General features: G+C 33.6%; 2 protein-coding genes and 3 non-coding genes across 5 annotated transcripts; 2 read left to right on the forward strand and 3 right to left on the reverse strand.

Moving 5' to 3' along the window:
* The first annotated feature begins 2,825 nt into the window (after positions 1-2,825).
* LOC130649544 (melanocyte-stimulating hormone receptor-like) lies at positions 2,826-4,267 on the forward strand. The gene has a single exon (XM_057455839.1). The coding sequence runs from the start codon at positions 2,830-2,832 to the stop codon at positions 3,820-3,822; it is 993 nt and encodes a 330-aa protein (XP_057311822.1). The 5' UTR covers positions 2,826-2,829; the 3' UTR covers positions 3,823-4,267.
* An 886-nt stretch (positions 4,268-5,153) lies between these two features.
* Positions 5,154-6,359, forward strand: LOC130648453 (acid-sensing ion channel 1A-like). Its single transcript, XM_057454506.1, has one exon. The coding sequence runs from the start codon at positions 5,154-5,156 to the stop codon at positions 6,357-6,359; it is 1,206 nt and encodes a 401-aa protein (XP_057310489.1).
* Positions 6,360-16,049: 9,690 nt separating this feature from the next.
* Trnap-cgg (transfer RNA proline (anticodon CGG)) lies at positions 16,050-16,121 on the reverse strand. The gene has a single exon. It is a non-coding gene; the product is annotated as a tRNA-Pro (tRNA).
* Positions 16,122-17,676: 1,555 nt separating this feature from the next.
* Trnap-cgg (transfer RNA proline (anticodon CGG)) lies at positions 17,677-17,748 on the reverse strand. The gene has a single exon. It is a non-coding gene; the product is annotated as a tRNA-Pro (tRNA).
* A 1,340-nt stretch (positions 17,749-19,088) lies between these two features.
* Positions 19,089-19,160, reverse strand: Trnap-cgg (transfer RNA proline (anticodon CGG)). The gene has a single exon. It is a non-coding gene; the product is annotated as a tRNA-Pro (tRNA).
* Positions 19,161-19,581: the final 421 nt, after the last annotated feature.

Here is a 19,581-nt window from a genome sequence, read left to right on the forward strand (position 1 = left end):
AGCATTCATTAAAGGTATCGCCATTAGTTGTTATATTAACAAAAACACAACATTATTTCTCACACTTTTACCTTCGATATTTTCTTTAAAAGATTAATTGATTACAAATATAATTATAAACATTGAATTGAGATTAAATTTGATGTATTTTGCACATCGCTTTTTTAACTGAAAAAATGTAAACATCTTTTCTAATAGTCAAAATAATAATTGCATCTTAGGTATTACAAGGATACATGTTTTTGTTATCTTTTATCATCAACAACATTTGTAGTGTCAGAAGGCTTGATTAAAAACATTTTATGTTTCATTTAGCTAAACAAACACTTATTTTACCTTGGCTTCTTTCTCTTATGAAAAGTCTATCTTTCATTAAACAAAAGCAGATCTTTTGCTCGCATTTTGAAATCCACGTAGCTGACAATGAATTAAAAGGCTAAATTTCAATGCAAAATATAATGTTTTTGTGTTTAGAGAAAAATATGCTACCCTAAAAATTTGGAGTAATATCTCATAACTAATCTCATATCAACTTTGTATATTTTATTTACTGGTGAAGACTCCAGTAACATTATAATAAATTGTCATCAATAAACACAAATTCTCTATTTTTTGACAAACTCTATTTTTAACTGATTTTTTTGAACAAATTTCTAAACTCTACACGATGTGGTAAGTGTCGGTCCAGTCTTCTGGATGCAAAAAAGCGAGACTGCCACTGCTCCACCTAACCGTTTCCGACAAAAATCACTTGTATAACTTGAAAGCAAACTGTACTTCGTCCTATCAACGAAATAAACCGCTTTAAAAAATTTACTGTAAGCTGGCTAAATTTTTATGAAAGCCGCAGGCTCCTGTGTCTTGCGCCAGATAAAATGTAATAAACTGTCACAACAAAGTGAGAGTATTATATGCTTGGTTCATTAGTTTACTTGTAACAGGAATAAAAAAAGTTGAATTATCAAATCCTTACTTACAACAACAAAGATTACTCCAAGCATTGTTTTTATAGTCTCGAAGTGGAGATAAGTCCTTAAAAATTCTCACAAGTTTTGACTAAACATCGTATACTTAAATAAAATGTGCGTTGGGAAGTACAAACTTTGTAGAATATATTAACTTGACTTGGCAGAGCTTTGTTCGAGCATCATACCAATGTTTAGACGCTCAGGAATGCGTCAGAGCAAGTCTCTAATCTAAGTCAATCTAAAAACACATAATAATTTCTCAAAGCAAGTGAAATTAAAGAAGACAGAGCTCATCAAAAATGATCACGTGTCACTATTTCGATTTCCCGGTGGCAAGTAGAATTATGCTGGGTGTCTTGGCTAGGTATAATGTAGAAAAGTCGTGAAAAATATATCGCATACATTAGGAACGAAACATTACGCAAAGAAAAACTTTCGGATTTCTTTTGTATGTGAAACGTTTTTTTCGTCCGGGAATTTAGGCTTTTCTAATTGTCACAGACGTAGTTACTTTCAATAATGAATTTCATTCAATCTAAATATTTTATGTTTCTCCTCAACTATGACAAAAATGATACCAAAGGTATTTCCAAGCCTTCTCTCGCCAGAGAGGAACTGAATTTACCAATGTAAAAAGCGCTTCTAATTTTTGGCGTTTTCAAAGCACAAACAACCGCCGCTTTTCAGGAGGCCTTTAAAAGTAAAAATTGCGTGATCATTTATGTAATTGCAAACATGACTAACTATTTCCAGCCTTTAGATTCAACTATTAATGGCTCAGCGAATTAATTGCTGATGCAATAATTTGAGTTGTGGTACGCACTCCAAATAACAGGCCAACTTGACAAATGAAAGAATATTTACGACGTTCATATACCGCTCAAGTTGTCAATTTTGAAACCTATCCGCGCTAATTGGGTTGTCGGGCTATACGATCATTTACGGAACAATACAGCACATTTTGCAATGGTTTCGACAAAGCTGGCATTTCTGAGGCTATATCTATAGAGTTGGATCCTAAAGTTCTCTGTTAAACCTTAATTGAATACATGTACTATAAAAATGTTTCTAGCCTTCTTTTTGTGTCATTTTCCATAATCAGTACTTTTAGAATTTGGGTAAAATTTGGTAAAAAGACTTGCCCATACATGTTTTTGAATTTATAAAACTTGTTTAAAACATTTCCACGGAAAAAAAAAATTGTGTCCAAAATATTTTCCGCCGAAACATATTTCGCTGAGAATGTTTGTTCTTATAGTATTCCAAGTTCCTTTTCCTGACCATAGATATAACCCTAACATATTTTAAAAAGTCCTATAAATAAACTGAAGTTCAAATCTTGCCAATACAGTTTGTCAGAATTAAAACCTTACTGCTCTTACAACTATTGTTCTTGTGATGGATTAATTTTCAGTAAAATTTGCGATGATTTTCCTGGTACGTGATGTTTTCTACAAAATAAAAACATTCGTTTTTGTAAAATATTAATAAACAATAATAAAACAGTAAATCTGAAGAAAGATTAATAGATAAACATAAATAAAATTATTTTTCATTAATTTCAAATTGAGTAGATAATACATTTGACTTCATTTAAAACTTTCGCTATAAAAGTTTCTTCGTAATGTCAATATACAGCTGTTCTGTTATTATAAAACATAGGAGTTAGTCATCTACACTAATGGAAAACAAACAATTTTACTATGGTCGAAGCAATACGCAATTTTTACTTATATCATCGTTTAAATAACTTATCCTGCTGATTTGTCAATGTCAAAGTTTGAAAGCTGTTGGAGCGAGTGAAAACAGTCAACACAGTAAGACAGAAATTAATGAATTGATTCGAGGCAAAAAGTTAAAAATGTGCAATACTTCACAAAATGCATTTAATCACACACTAGAGATAGATGAGACATGTTACTTCTCTTTTAAAGCTGCTTTTCATATACCAGCATTAACACTCGCTATATTGGTTATATCCATCAATTTGGCTGTAATTCTATTATTCAAAAGGTCAAGAAATTTGAGAAAGCTTCCTTCCAATGTCATTTTCTTAAGTTTTGCCATCAACGATCTGCTATCTGGATTCACCATTATATTCCATATTCTTCCTTACTTGCATTTTAAAATCATTGGATGCACAATACAAAATGTCACAAAACAAGATAAATTCTTAAATTTTATGGCCGTTTCACTTCTCATGTCAATGTTTACCATTTTATCAGCCGTTGGACATTTTATAATGCTATCTACAGATCGAATTTTAGCTTTGTTTTATGCATTAAGGTATTTTACCATTGTCACAAGAAAACGAACTATATTAGCTGTTGTTCTTGTATGGATGTCTTCAACATTTCTGGTACTTTTAGATTTGATATGGTGGAATGAGACAGACAAATTACCGCACAACAAAGTTTATACCTGTATTTTGTTGATTGCATTTGTTTTATTTCCTTTCATAGTTTTATCTATACAGTATGTATCAGTTATTACGTTGGTCAATAACCTATCGAAACATACACCTTCACGACAAACAGCAGGATTTTGCCAAGCAAGAAAAGCATTGATAACATACTCGCTAATGTTTTCATGCTTTGTTATGCTGTCTACACCGTTCTTTATTATGCGTGTAATTATTGTGTTTCACAGTACTCTTTTTAACAGCATTTCTGTTACTGTTTTCGAGGCGATATACATTTTGCGATATGTTACGTCGTTTATAAACCCAGTGTTGTACACATTACGCAAACGCGACTTTCGTAAAGCACTCGAAGAGACTATAGTGAATTCGGTACCGTTTTTGACACGCTCGAAAAAAAAAGAAGATATTATGTTGCTTGATATTAAAGCTTAAAAAAGTTATAAGGCAATTAAATTTTTTACTATTTCAGTAATAACAGACTATCCAGTCTACAAGTAACGGTTAATAAAAAACCTGACCAGTATATATTTAAGATAAAGGAGACAAAGGCAATTGTCGAATGGGTGGGTGTGACGAAACTGCAGCCGTATACATGTTACAGACTTGCAAAAAGAGCCCTATCAACTCTTTCATGATCACTTAAAACATGATCTTTGTGCTTGCTAATGCTTTTGTTACCCCTAGAGTTCTATGAAATCCCCATAATCGATAAAATAAACTTAAAATTGGAATTTAAAACATTACAAGACCAACAACGCAATTTTATAGAATAATATACTTCGAGTTCTAGTAACTCATCATCAGATTCATTCTTTATAAAACAAATAAATAAAAGTTTAAAAACAGTTTTAATAAAAAATAGTTAAAATTAAAATTTTCCCGAATAAATCATTACGCCACAATGTTTTTACCTTTCAAGATAAAACATTATACCTTTTTTTATAAAAAAAAATCTTGTATAAAGTTGTTACACATAACAAACTTGATTTCCTAATGTTTTTTTGGAAAATCCGTCATTTGAGCGATGATATGAAATAAATATATGTGTGTTACATGTTAGATATATTTTTCTCCTCTGTGGTGTGAGTATAGGAACTGATTTGGTTTCTGGTTAAATTTAAAACAGACTACTTTGGAGATGTTTCATCTTCTAATTACGTAACAGATAAAGACCTGCTAACAAAATGTTTTTGTTTCTCTTTTGACATTTTAGCAACATGTTAAGTTTAATTTCATTTGTAAAACCCTGTCAGAAGTTATGATGATTTATAGGTCTCGAGAATGCACAGGATAGGTCAAACTATGACGTTGCTGTGTATAAAATTCAACCCGGGATATATTTCTCTGTCTTTATTGTCCATTTTTTATAGCATGTTTTAACTTAAACAGCTGCCTTTCGCACGTTTAACCTGAATTATTCATATTTCTAAATCGTCATTTGGACGCCGTAACTTCATGCCATCCGTATGAAAATATTGTTTGTAAATACCAAATTTATAGCGGATGTTCTAATTAACCCTAATTTCCTTGCTGAGTTATTATTATGAATATATGTTTTTCTATTTAATTTTTTCTTTTTTTTTTCTTATTTGTGGTCTCAAAGTTATTGAAGACCTTCAATAAATAATGTATGTGTAATTATACATATATAAAAAATGGAATATTATTGCTTTTATGACTCTATTAGGGACCTAGTTTAAGTTTTTATAGCAGAAAGGCTTCAAGGATAACAAAGTGGGGTATTTAGTCATCATAACACAGAAATGGCTAAAAAGTTTGACAGCCTAACAATTCATGGATTGCCAAGAGCATTTCAAGGAACGGCGATGGAACGTTTATTTTGGATTATTATCGTATGTGTAATGACGACACTCACGTCTATTTTTCTTTATCAGATCTGTCTTAACTACACAAAGCGTGAGGTTACAAGAGATGTCCTGCAGGTATCTCATTCAGAAATGCAATTTCCAGTTCTTACCATATGCAATAATCCTGTATCGCCAATGAAAAAACACACCAATTTTCGTTTTACAACTGGATTTAAACAATTCCTAAATAATTCCAGACTACTCTGCATTGTGAATGGTGTACCATGTAACCATTATGTTACCTCGGAAACACATCCAGAATGCATCATTTTAAATGCCAATCAGGCTTTATATCAGGCATTTCCACATCATGCAAATGCAATGGTTTTGCATTTGTTTATCAACAACAGCGACTACGAGGAGTCAACCTATCGTTCATATGTCTCTACACACAGTTCAGGAGTTAGCGTTTCCGTTGCCAACCAACCTATGATAATTGGCAGTGATATAGGTGTAGATTTAGCCACTGGTTTCCGGACCGTTCTTACATTGAAGAAAGAGGAAATCAAACGGTTGCCATATCCATTTCCATCAAATTGTAGAAAGGAGAAACACAGTGATTTTGAGTGGGCTCAGACAGTGAATGGTTGTTATTTTTCATGCATCCTCAAAAGTCTCGTAGAACAGTGCAATTTTATACCAGCTTGGGCTGATTTTCTGGCACATAATTTAACTTTAAAAGGACCACTAAATGACTCGTGTGCATATTTTATACATAAGTCAAAAAAAGATAGACAAAGCTGCGACTGTCCTCCAATGTGCGAAGAAGTAGTATATCCCATCGCAGCAACTGCCATGTTACCGTGGCCTGAAAGTAATCAGAAGGTTTTGTTTCGAAAGTTACTATCCGATACATTTCCAGATGAAATTGTTGACGATAACTTCGTTAAGAATCACATTGCAAGATTGGATGTCCTGTTTGAGACTTTTGAGACAACACATATCATCGAGAGAGAAAAATATCCTTTTGAAAATTTAGCTTCTGATATTGGCGGTGTTACCGGTGTTTATCTTGGCGCATCTTTAATTTCCTTGTGCGAGTTGGTGTTAATTCCAATCTACGCTTTCTGTGGAAAAAAAAGTGAAAAGCAAGAAATATGAATGTATTGCAAACAAGTACGAACAAACAATGTAAACAATAAATATTACGAAGATAACATTTTAGGTATGATTCTTATTCCCCTGGAAGTATCTCATTGCCCATCCACCCTTTTAAGTTTGAATCATAACCACATTCACATTTCTTGCGCGCGTTAAACGTTGTTAATCCATTGTCACTTTCTTGTAGATTTGTTTGTTACCAAGCATAAAACGACGAAATAAAATAAACTCTAAGATGATGTACAGATGTATTTTGATTGTTGTAAAACACGAGTCTGCTATTTTAATTTTCTTTGGTGAACCAGAACTTACGTTTTTGTCACATCGCTCCGTTGAACATACTTAATGAGATGCTGTAGAAAAAATAGTATTTTGTACGAAGTAATATATAAAATAAATAATGGATTCCTGCAAGTGTTTCCTTGTTTTATTCGTTTGGTTAATTAACAGGTAGATCTGATGAAAATAAATAAAATATAATTAAAATAAAAAATTTGTCCAACAGAGATGCAAAGCGATAGCATTTCGAAAACGAGATTTAGAAACTGCAGTTAGTGCTGACAGTCACCATTTGAGTCATGATTTTAAATTGTCCTGCGTCACCAATGTAATGCATGGTTTGTTTTTTAGTAATAATATTATTTTTATAACACTACACTCAGACTTTAGCGTAAAATTAGATCAAGAAGGTTTACCGATTATTCTACATAACGTTTCCTTTTCTCGCCCACGATAAGTAAAAAGTAATATTCATATTCAAACGAGTGGGTAAAGTAAAAAATTACAGACCTGAAGGTCAGTGAATAAGCAAATAGATTTCGGAGAACTTTAAGAAAGAAAAGCATAAGTTGAAACAAAAATGAAAGGGATGTTAGGTCTTGACCCAAAAAATACTTTAGAAATAAGAACATCCAGCTCAGGTCAGATACTTAAAGGTTTCCCGCCTTAAAAGTCGTAGAACAACAATTATGTATCATAATCCAGTTATTAAACGGAATGCACTATTTAATTCATTTATATTATTAAAGATAAACAATTTCACAGAGCTCCAAACCGACAAAAACTGCCAAAACTTGTGGGCGTAATTGAGAATAATTTAAAGAAAACTATTAACGCCTAGGGGCGTAAGTGAGTAGTAACAGCAAAGCATATACATTTATAACATCTATACCGTGTACACAATGAATAAAAGCACATATTTTGAGGAAGTGTGAAGAATATGAGACAGTTGTGCGTTGTGCACCACTCACTTAGGAAATTCTTAACAATTTCTTCGTCTTTTTATTTCGAAATTATGTAAACTCCAGCAACCAGAAGATTCCATGATATTTTTCGTAATGTTATACAATATGCCATTAAGCGAAATAAAAATAAAAAAAGAACAATAACCAGCGTTCACTATTTACATAGACGATACGTATCAGATCACCAGTTTCGTTAGTTTTACAAAAACCACTAATCAAGCACCGCAGAGTCATTATAATTTTTTAAAGAGATGATCTTTCCGTAATTTGAGAGAACTAAATAAGAAAATTGTCTTTCTAAAGATGAACATGGATTGATCATAATGGATACAAATAAAAGTCGAGACAACGACACGCTATTAGAACTGTGTCACAAAAATACCTGTGAAATTGTAATTGTACCTCATGATCTCACAGACAAATTCCAACATCTCGACAAAGCTGAAAAGGCATTAACACAGAAGAAATAAAACGATTGGTTTTCAAATGAAATGTCAGATCAATCTAAAATGGCGTATTTATAGACTCTTGAACTTCCTTTTGATGTTTTGTAAACAAAAAGTCTATTATTTAGAAAATAGAATTGGTTTTTGGTTCAAATTGTTGTTTTGGACTAAACTTTCGTCGGATGTTAATCTTCGTTGGAAAAAAAATTTTCGTTACTTTTGTTCCACTTTTTAGGGCAAGCGTCCTAATTTCGATAACTAACAACATTCTTGAGTATTTAAACCAATAGTTAACTTTTTCTCATTTTTTATTCTAATCAACAAAATAATGTCATGTTATGCCAGCTTCGTTTTCAGGATCTGTTTCCATACAAACAAAGATCGTATTATCAACTTTGCAAACTTTCATGTCAGTCCAAGTTTTACTTGTCCATGCAGTGCGAATATTCTCACAGAAATATCCCTGCTAAGCAATGGTTTAATATAATACTCTTCTTCTCAGATGGAAAAAAAAATTATTCTTATTTATATAACAAGCACGGAGAAAAACCAAATAAAAATAATGTTTGATCATTTGATCTTTTATAATGATGCATTAACGAAAATAAAATTATTTATGTCATCATGCACTCCTTTTTCATATCCGGAAACTATCAAACTTGTGCTATACTAAACAAATAAAATCACCACGAGGGAGACCAAAATAATTATGTTTGTCATAAATGTTATTCTTTAAAACCAATACAATAGAACATCAAGTTTTCTTAGAACTCGTTACATATGATTGACAACCAATTTCGACCAAAAGACATTTTAACTTTGCGTAACATGCTTAATTTACAGAAGTTTGGAAACTAATGGGTTTTTAACAAATAACCTTTCTGGTAAGTGTGTGTACGTGAGTAAGTAATGTATATTTCTGTGAATGAGCTGATGTGTTGATCATGAATAGTCTTCAAGTGTACATCGTACAATAAATACATGTGACCTTCCAATATGTGTGAATACGAAAAAGAAGAGGTTGACTGGCTTGATCCTTCTTTACATTTCTTGTTTGTTTCAACAGAAATATCGAAATCTATAGAAAATGAATCTGGTGCGAAAGTTTTTTTTGAGAATAAACAGCTTTTTGTTGAGGGGTACACTGAGTCGAGAGAAAAAGCCAAAGATATTATTCTTGAGAAAGTTTATGGACGCAATGCAGTTTTAGAAGAAAGTGAAGTTAATAACGGAGCAGCAAATCAAATAAATGCAGCAGGAGGAGATGACCACGGTTGTTGGGATGTTATTGAATTTGTGGATTCGAAATATTTTGCCGAAATAATTGGCAGAAACGGCGACCATATTAGAAAGTTAGAGAAAAAGTTTGGCTTGAAAATAAAAAAAGATAAACGGAAGAATAAAATTATTATGAAAGGTGGTCAGGATTCGAAAAATAAAGCGATTGTTTGGTTTCAAGACTTTATTGCCAGCAAAGAAGTCAATCAACCCAATCCTGATGGAGAAGCAAGAAAGTGTTCTCATGAGGACGATGAGTCGTGGGAAACTGTAGATTTTCTAGAACCAAAATATTTCGGAGAAATAATTGGCAAAAATGGTTATCACATAAAAAGATTGGAAAAAAGATTCGGTTTGCAGATGAAAAAAGATGAACAAGAAAATAAAATTGTTATGAAAGGTATCGAGGAGTCAAAAAATGAAGCGTTGATTTGGTTTCAAGACTTTGTTGCGAGAAAAGAGTCTGAGGAGAATGCAAGTACAAATACTATTGATGAGGATGAATTGTGGGAGTCTGTAGATTTTTTGCATCCAAAGTATTTTGGTAAAGTAATAGGAAAAGGTGGGCAACATATCAAAGAGCTACAAAAAAAGTTTAACGTTAAAATGAGGAAAGATGAGCTGAAAAATAAGATCGTTATGAAAGGTGATAAGAAGGCTAAAGAAGAAGCCATGCAGTACTTTCGTGATTTTGTTTCTGTTGCGGAATCTAATAAAACACCGGACACTTCTGTAAAGAAAAAGATACTAAAAGAAGGAATAGAGGAGTTAAACATTAGCAAAACTGATGCTGAAAATGAAGAAGTTATCGATTTTGTGAGTCAGAAATATTTTGGGTCAATTATTGGTCAAAATGGTGCTAACATTAGAAGGTTACAGCGCGAATATGGAGTTTCTTTGAGAATTGATAAATCTGTTAACAAGCTAATGTTAAAAGGAGGGGAGGTAAACAAGACAAAACTGAAAGATTATTTAAAAAAATACGTGTCGAAATCAAGCGAATACACGAAAATTAGTCAGCTGAGAGAAGTCTTTTTTGTTGGAATGCAAGAAAACGATGAAGTCAAATTACGTGCAGCGGAGGGTTGTGATAATGCCCGCCATACGGAGATATATAGTTTTAAGAGCACTCTACCTTTAGATAAATGTTATGAAAACATTCCAAAACTAAGAGAAAGTCTTCTGAATGCTGTATGTATTGCCAAGATAAATATGGAGGACGATAGAAATGCCCTTTGTGACGTCCTGATGCACTGGGGTGACATGCACTATATGACAGAACCTGGCTGCTATGCAATAAGGGATATCACAGAAAATCCTAATGCTACCTATGAGCGTATTACTGCACAGTCATTGTCCTTTGACAAGATTGAAACCCAACCTATCGTTGACCGTTTTGTTCGATACGATCTGGCAATCAAAGTGCTACACTCTGATGTAGAAATGCGGTATGAGATGTTCCTAAAAGAAATTAGTGCAGGGAAAGACGAAAGCCAAGGTCTCGAATTTGTGAATTGCGAGGAAGCAGGTTTTTCTTCCAACATGTTTTCAACTATAAGATGTGGACCTGGATATTTCTGGAATCCTGCTGAAAGGGTGTGCAGTTATGATATTGTTGATCCAAACACAAATCGCACAACCAGAATTTTGATTAAAACTATCAAAAGCAGTAGAGACAATGATGAATTTTTAGAAAAGCACTTAGAAGCCTTAAAGCCATTCTTCGAGGAAATACACATGACAGAGGGAAACACTAACCTTTTCCTAACAAGTTTACCCTCCAATTATATGCTCACATATTTACGACGCGCGGAGAGAAACACGTATGGGTTTGCAAGTGGAAACAAACTGCTTTCTTCAACGGAAGACGTGTACGTAAATCTTGATAAACCTCACACTCCAACACAAGTAAAAGATATATTTTTCCGAAACGATATTATAGAAGGTTTGTTAAACACACCAGATTGGACTGTTGAAGAACTAGTCGATGCTTTGGAAAAATTGTTGAAATTCAGTGACATTATGATGAAGTATTTATTTTTATAAAAAACAAACATAACCCAATCCACATACACTATAGTATTGATGAAATAGCAACAGCTTTTTATTGTTACATAGACCTGTTCTTTTTTATTATTAAGAAGGCTTGATATGCTATTTTTGCATCAAGAGTACTGAGAATGTTGAGCTTGTTCGTGTATAAAACATTTTTTTAATGTATGAAGTTTTCATATAAAAAACTTTAAATTTTGTAAGATTTCCAAGAAGTAAGCTTATAACATTTTTAAACTCGTTGTACCAAAAATGACTTTTATAAAACCTGTAACAATTGAAGACTTTAAATGGACTGTTTAAAGAACACTAATTACACATGACATTTGTTAAGTTAATTCTAATCTTGTTGTGTTTTGTCCTCACTTTATCTTTTGAGTCAAGCATTATTTAAAGTTGTTTTTAACATTGATATAATATCTTTCTTAAATAATCCTAAAAACTAGACTTCTTAGGAGAAGCAATAAGGCGTTTAAGAATTTTTAAAGTTTAGGACGAAACTGTTCAATCAAGGGGCGGTTTTAAATAAATGAGAAATTTAATAGAAGCATGGCGTTATTATTGTAGGAACTTAAGTTGCCATTTTTGTATACAATTTGTGTTTCTTTTATTAGTTGTTTTTTCTTCTATTTATTCTATTTACTAATATCTTCTCTATTCATTGCAGCTTATTTCAATCTCCTAATCGAGGGCGGAATTACGATAAATTTTATTCTGTCTTGGGTTTTCAAATATATTAGACTTTTTAAATTAAATCCCACTTGTTACGTTGCAGTAGGTTATAAAAGAAAAACAAACAGTGGCAATAAATGTTAGCTTATGTCAGCATTTTTCTGTGACGTCAGCGAAAGATTGAATCCGAATCCGCCCCTCTACCCGAACGAAATAGAACGCAATGCATAATAGCAAAGTTGTTTTAATTTGAGTTCAATTTCAGAATACTAGGCTGAGATTCACGATAAAAACATTAGGTTTAATCCTTAAAAAAATAGAGAATGAAGAATAATAACTAGCCTGGCTGAAATTTTAATATTGTTATAAATAGGTCTGTCCTTTGGAAAAGGCTGCGCTTTACTACGGAGTAATTTTAAAATCTAAGTACCGGCGAAACCGTAAACCATTTTCCCTTAAAGTTCGTGCAAAAATAAGTACATCATTTTAGTCTTAGGTGTTGATATGTTTGGATTTATTGCGTTAAAAACTGTGATAAAAGCGCATCTTATCCAGAAAACAAAACACAACAAGATTAGAATTAACTTAACAAATGTCATGTGTAATTAGTGTTCTTTAAACAGTCCATTTAAAGTCTTCAATTGTTACAGGTTTTATAAAAGTCATTTTTGGTACAACGAGTTTAAAAATGTTATAAGCTTACTTCTTGGAAATCTTACAAAATTTAAAGTTTATTATATAAAAACGTCATACTTTAAAAAAATGTTTTATACACGAACAAGCTCAACATCCTCAGTACTCTTGATGCAAAAATAGCATATCAAGCCTTCTTACTAATAAAAAATATATATATATATCACAGTTTCCATGGTCAGTTATTTGTGCGCTGAGTTAGACTAGCTCAATTTTTAAAAGCAAGAGGAAAATGCAGGTTGAAAATGTGGCAGTACATGAAACGAAAAGAGCAAAGTTTTCTGCGCCTTGCTACTTTTTTTTAACATAACCACAGGCATAATAAAAGCATAGTTAATACAGAATGGTTATTAGAGAACGTGCATGACCAGAATAGCCATATTAAAGAAAGTAAAAAAAATTAAAAAAATGCTACTATATTTTTGTAGATATAGATTTGTGTTTTTGGTCACACGGTTACTTGAAACTCCTATTACGCACTGATTTAATAAGCTAGCTAACCATTAGCCATTAGTACCGGGCTTTTTTGGCTCAGTAAAGGCGGGGGGTGGAGGAGGGGGGGGGGTAGTGGTGCATTATGTCCTCGCCTGATTTTTAAAGAACGCTAAACTTGGCCGGTAGGATGTTTCATCTTATTGCAACTCATCTATAGCGTCATCACTTTGAACATGACATCATAGGTGGATCGTGGAACTTGAAAACTACAAGTTTTGAATAGATATCTCTGAAATTAGTATATTTTACCAAAATTTGTTTAAAATTATATTTAATAATGTTAGTATGAATAACTAAAATAAAAAATGTATTCAAAATGATTAATATTAGCCCGTGATGATTTAAGTTATTTTTCTTGTCCTTAGTGATTGTAAACCTTTCCATCGCCAATAGCTCGACTTTAGTAGCTCCTTTAATGTCTTTAGTAAGCCAAAAAATGACATCGTTTAGTAATTGAAAGTAAAGTTTACTGGTTTCTATTTTCCGTAAAAAGAAATATATGTTTGTGTGTTTTCATTTGCGAGTTTCGTGTATTTAGGAATAAAAATCCCGAAGCCAACTCGTCAAAAGAGCCAAATATTTCACATTATTTGTTAATGCCCTAGATGTTCAAGATTGTTGATGTACGAACGAAAAATTTAAAAAACCTGTGTATTATCCATTATGTTGCTAGCCAAAGCATTTGTGAATATTGTCTGTCTTTTTAAGTTATCGCGCTCTGTTTTTAAAGTTTTTCAATATTTCAATATTTTAGTTTTCTAATACAGTCTTTATTGTAGTACGATTAGAGTTTTTTACAAATTTTTTTTGAACTGAATACTTTTTTACAAGAACATGACAATTTCACCCTGATTGGTGTACCTATCGCTTTAAAGCTGAAATACCAGCCTAATATTCTTATTATGATATTTTTAAAAAATAAACATTCAGGATCTCGCAGATTAACCCATAGTCATTCTACTAGCTAACCTGTTAGTGTGTCAAGAAATATAAAAAACAAGGACATCTGAGATGATTTGTTGAAATTATAAGACAGCTTTGCGAAACAAATTTTCATTTCATAGGAGAATATCATTTTACACTATTATTTAAGACAAATTGCAATATGTAATTGGGCCAATCAAAAAGTTAAACCTGGGACCTCTCGCGCCTAAACCGAAAACCATTGCATTAGACTAACAGGCCATGAAGAAAAATCAGGTGCGCGGAAGTTACAATTTTTTCAGCGAATTCTACGGAATATATAAGACGTCTCCACAACAAGAAGTTTGAAGTTAATTTGGTCAATTATCAAGTAAGCCCTGAAAATCGAATTGATAGAAGAAAATTGCCAAGAATACATTTTAAAAAATGTCAGTTCATATGCCGTTTATTCGTTATTGAAGGTTATGACACTTTGCACACATGTGGGATATGAAAATTGGGCATGTCCAGGAGTAAAACCAGGACCTGTCATTCCTTTGTCAAGACATATCCAACAACGAGAATGTGGAAGCCGATTTCTTGAAATATCAAGATAGCTTTGAGAACCTAATTCATGGAATAACTCAATCAGATATTGTCAGTTCACACGATATTACCTCTTAACAGCACAATGCTGTGATTTGTACGAACGAGTAATAAGTCATTACGCCTGCCTAAGAATTGAACCTGAGAAGTCCAGAGTCTGAAGCGAGAATCATACCACCAGACCAACGGACCAGGATGACCCTCAAAAGTGCAAGTATAACATTATATGCAGATAGTCTACTCAATATCTGGACGAAAGACGGTAAAAATAACTTAATTCTGTGTAAAATCATATACAAAAGAGGCAGTCTCAAGTTGATTTGTTAAATTTTCAACTAATCGCGAATCGAATTGATAAATAAAATCCGTCAAGAATTCATTTCAACAATTGCCATTTTATAGGCCGTTTATTCCCTACAGTTAGTTATAGCACTTGCCAGTAATGGAGTGAACCTGGAGTGTGCCGCATCCTAAGCAAGAATTACACCACTAGACCAAAAAATTTCTTGAAATTTCAAATAATCTTGTGAATATAATTCACAATAGAACTCAGCCAAGAATACCTTTCAAAAATTTTCAGGTGAAAAGTCATTACCCCTTTACAGTAGAATGTGGTGTTTTGAAAATATTTGTGACAGGCAATTGAGACTGTCCGGGAGTTGAACACGGGACCTCTCGCACCCGAACTGAGAATCATACCGACTGATTTTTACCGACTGATAGCCTTGTGGTAGAGCGTTCGCTTTCAGTGCGGGAGGTCTTGGGTTCAAACCCTGGCCGAGTCATGCCAGAGACTATAAAAGTGTGAATCTATCCTTTCTGCTTAGCGTTCAGCATGAGAATAGGATTGATATCTTAGGCGGTTGTCTAGTGAAGCGATTGCTGTGCTTCCACGACTTTCGTAGCTCAAATGGGAGCTTTAAATGCGCTAGGACCCCCTTTGCAGGACCCTCGTTGATAGCAGTACCAATAGGAACTGAAGAGGCTATCCTGGGTAAATAATAATAATAATAATACCACTAGACCAACAGGCCATAGTGACCGTCAAAACTATGTACGCAACAGTTTGTACATGGCCTTTGGCGAAATATTAATAACAAAGACGACAAAAATCTTCTTCCTTCTTCAAAACATCCCCAACATGAATGATAAAAAAATATTTCTTGAAATGTCAAGTCAACCTTGCAAATCCAATTCAAGGAAGAACTCAACCAAAGATATTTCTCAGCAATTGAGAGTTGATTAGTTGTTACAATCTATAGTAGAATGTAGTGTTTTGCGCAAATTTGCGATAGGAAATTGGGCCTGTCTGGGAGTTGAATCCGGGACCTCTCGCACCCGAAGCGAGAATCATACCACTAGACCAACAGGCCATGATATAATTGAAACATGCTAGTACGCCATTATAAGCAGAGCGTTGTAATGAATATCTTTATGAAAGAGGTTATAAATAGCTTGGTTTTGTGACAAAGTATATGGACAAAACGAAGTTTAAAGTTGATTTGTTAAATTCTCAAGCAAGTTCCGCGAATGGTATTGATACAACAAATCCGTCATGACTTTATTTCTGCAATTTTCATTATATCACTTACCACTAATGTGCGATTTGTAATTGGGCCTGTCCGGGAGTTGAACCTGGGACCTCTCGCACCCGAAACGAGAATCATACCACTAGACCAAAAGGCCATGATATCATTGAAACATGCCAGTACGCCATTATAAGCAGAGCGTTGTAATGAATATCTTTATGAAAGAGGTTATAAATAGCTTGGTTATGTGACAAAGCATGTAAACAAAACGGAGTGTAAAGTTAATTTGTTAAATTCTCAAGCAACTTCCGCAGATGGTAGTGATACAACAACTCCGCCAAGACTTCATTTCTGCAATTATCATTGTAGCACTTACCACACATGAGGAACTGTTGTTGTTGTTGTTGTTAATTTATTTATTGTCGGTTAAAATATGTACAAACAATACAATAGCTCTAATTAAAGTGCTAATCCAAACCGACATATAGACAGAAATATAAATACTATAAAAATAAAGTAAGTGAAATCAAAAGAAAAACAAATAACATATTTATGTTATTGTGAACAGACATCACAAGAACAATGCTGGCCATTAAAAATATTCAAAGATTCTGCTGTTTTCATATGATTGGGTAATTTATTCCATATATTTGGACCTAGGGAAGTTAAACTTTTAGTTCCGAAACTTCTGGTATTTTTTCTTGGAACCTTGAGATTATTGACATTTTGTGATCTGACAGATCTTTCACTTTGTTGGAAATCAAAAATGTCATGAATGTATGAAGAGTTAAGGCTATGCAAAGATTTGTAAATTTCTGTACATAGCGTTTTAAGCCTGTAAACACTCATGAAATTCCTTCCTGATTTTAAAAGCAGTTCCTCGTATGTACTATCGGAGTCGTCAAATAAAAAACGCAAAGCCCTTTTTTGTATTCTTTCAACTTTTAACAAAGATTTAGTAGATGAAAAATGCCACACTAATGGACAATAGTTAAAGTTGGAAAGTACAAAACTTTGAACAAGAGCAACCTTTGCTTTGTAAGTCAGAAACGTATCTAGCCTAACTAATGCATTCAATTGTGCCGATAGACTTTTTGATAAGTTCAGAAATGTGAAGATCAAAGTTTAATCTGTTGTCAATAGTCACACCCAATAACTTTACACTATTTTCTGTTTTGATAGTTTTATCGCCATTGTTAAATCTATGTCACAATTATTATTTTTGTTCCGTGTGATTATAATGGATTGAAACTTTCCAGGATTAGCTATCATTTTGTTATATTTCAGCCACTCTAAAGCTGTGTTTGATTCACTTTGTAACAGTTTTATTAAGTTTGTAATCGAGTTAGAGTAAGCGGAAAGGGAATTGTCATCAGCATAATTGAGAAAACTGGTTATTGGGCCTGTCCGGAAGTTAAACCCGGGACCTCTCGCACCCGAAGCGAGAATCATACCACTAGACCAACAGGCCGGGATGTGATTTAAACCTGGGAGTATGTCATTATATGCAAAGAGGTGTACCCAATATCTGCAGAAAGAGGTTACAAACAGCTTCGTTGTGGACAAAGCATATACACAAAACGGAGTGTAACGTTGATTTGTGAAATTGTAAAGTAACATTTGCGAAACGAATTGATTAAACAACGCCGTCAAGAATGCATTTCTAAAGTTCTCATTTTAATGGCCTATATTTTATACAGTATGTTATAACACTTACCACTAATGTGCAATTTGTATTTGGGCCTGTCCGAGAATTGAACCCTGGACCTCTCGCACCTAAAGCGAGAAACGTACCACTAGACGAACAGGCCATGATATCCTTGAAACATGCGATTGTTTAATTATATGCAGAGCGTTGTACTGAATATCTGTACAAGGGAGGTTACAAATGGCTTGGTTATGTGACAAAACATATAGAAAAATCGGAGTGAAAAGTTAATTTGTTAAATTGTCAAGCAAGATCCACGAATGAAATTGATATAACAACTCCGACAAGACTTGATTTCTGCAATTTTCATTAAATCACTTACCACTGATGTGCCATTTGTAATTAGGCCTGTCCGGAAGTTGAACCCAGAACCTCTCGCACCCTACGCAAAAATCATACCACTAGACCAACAGGCCATGTTATCTTTGAAACATGCAAGTGTGTCATTATATACAGAGAGGTGTACTGAATATCTGCAGAAAAGAGGTTACAAACAGCTTCGTTCGGGACAAAGCATATAGAAAAAAGGGAATGCAAATTTGATTTGTGAAATTGAAAAGTATCATTTAGGAAAGGATTTGATCAAACAACTCCGTCAAGAATTCTTTTCAAAATTTCTTATTTTAATGATCCTGCATTCTTTACAGTATCTTATAACACTTACCACTAACGCGATTTGTAACTGGGCCTGTCCGGGAGGTGTACCCAGTACCTCTCTCACGCGAAGCAAGACTCATACTACTAGACCAACAGGCCATGATGTCCTTGAAACATGACAGTGTGCAATTATATGCAGGGGATTGTACTAAATATCTCTACGAAGGTTGTTACAAGTAGCTTGGTTATGTGACAAAGCATGTACACAAAACGGAGTGTAAAGTTAATTTGCTGAACTCTCAAGCATCTTCCGCAGATGGTAGTTATACAATAACTCCGCCAAGACTTCATTTCTGTAATTATCATTATAGCACTTACCACACATGCTCAACTGGTTATTGTTCCTCAAGCAAGTTCCGCGAATGGAATTGATACAATAAATCCGTCATGTCTTTATTTCTGCAATTTTCAGTATACCACACACTACTAATCTGCGATTTGTAATTGGGCCCGTCCGGGAGTTGAACCCGGGACCTCTCGCACCCGAAGCGAGGATCATACCGCTAGACCAACGGGCCATAGGAATCGTTAAAAATATTTACGCCACAGCTTATACAAGGTTTTTAGCAAAATATTGATAGCATAGGCGAAAGAAAATTGTTCCTTCTTCAAAACTTCATAACAAAAATGTTGAATATTATTACTTGAAATGTCAAGTCAATTTTACGACAGCATATCACGAAAGATATCAGGCAAAAATATTTTTCAGCAATTGTCACTTGATTGGTTAGTACCCTTTGCAGTAGAGTGTGGTGTTATGCACAAGTTTGCGATAGGCAATTCGGACTGTCCAGCAGTTCCATTAAAAACCTCTCTGGCCATGATATCCTTGAAACATGCGATTGTGCAATTATATGCAGAGCGTTGTACTGAACATCTGTACAAAAGAGGTCACTAATAGCTTGGTTATGTGACAAAGTATATAGACAAAACGAAGTG

This window comes from Hydractinia symbiolongicarpus, chromosome 7 (assembly GCF_029227915.1).
Source record: "Hydractinia symbiolongicarpus strain clone_291-10 chromosome 7, HSymV2.1, whole genome shotgun sequence".
In the NCBI taxonomy this organism is placed as follows: domain Eukaryota; kingdom Metazoa; phylum Cnidaria; class Hydrozoa; order Anthoathecata; family Hydractiniidae; genus Hydractinia; species Hydractinia symbiolongicarpus.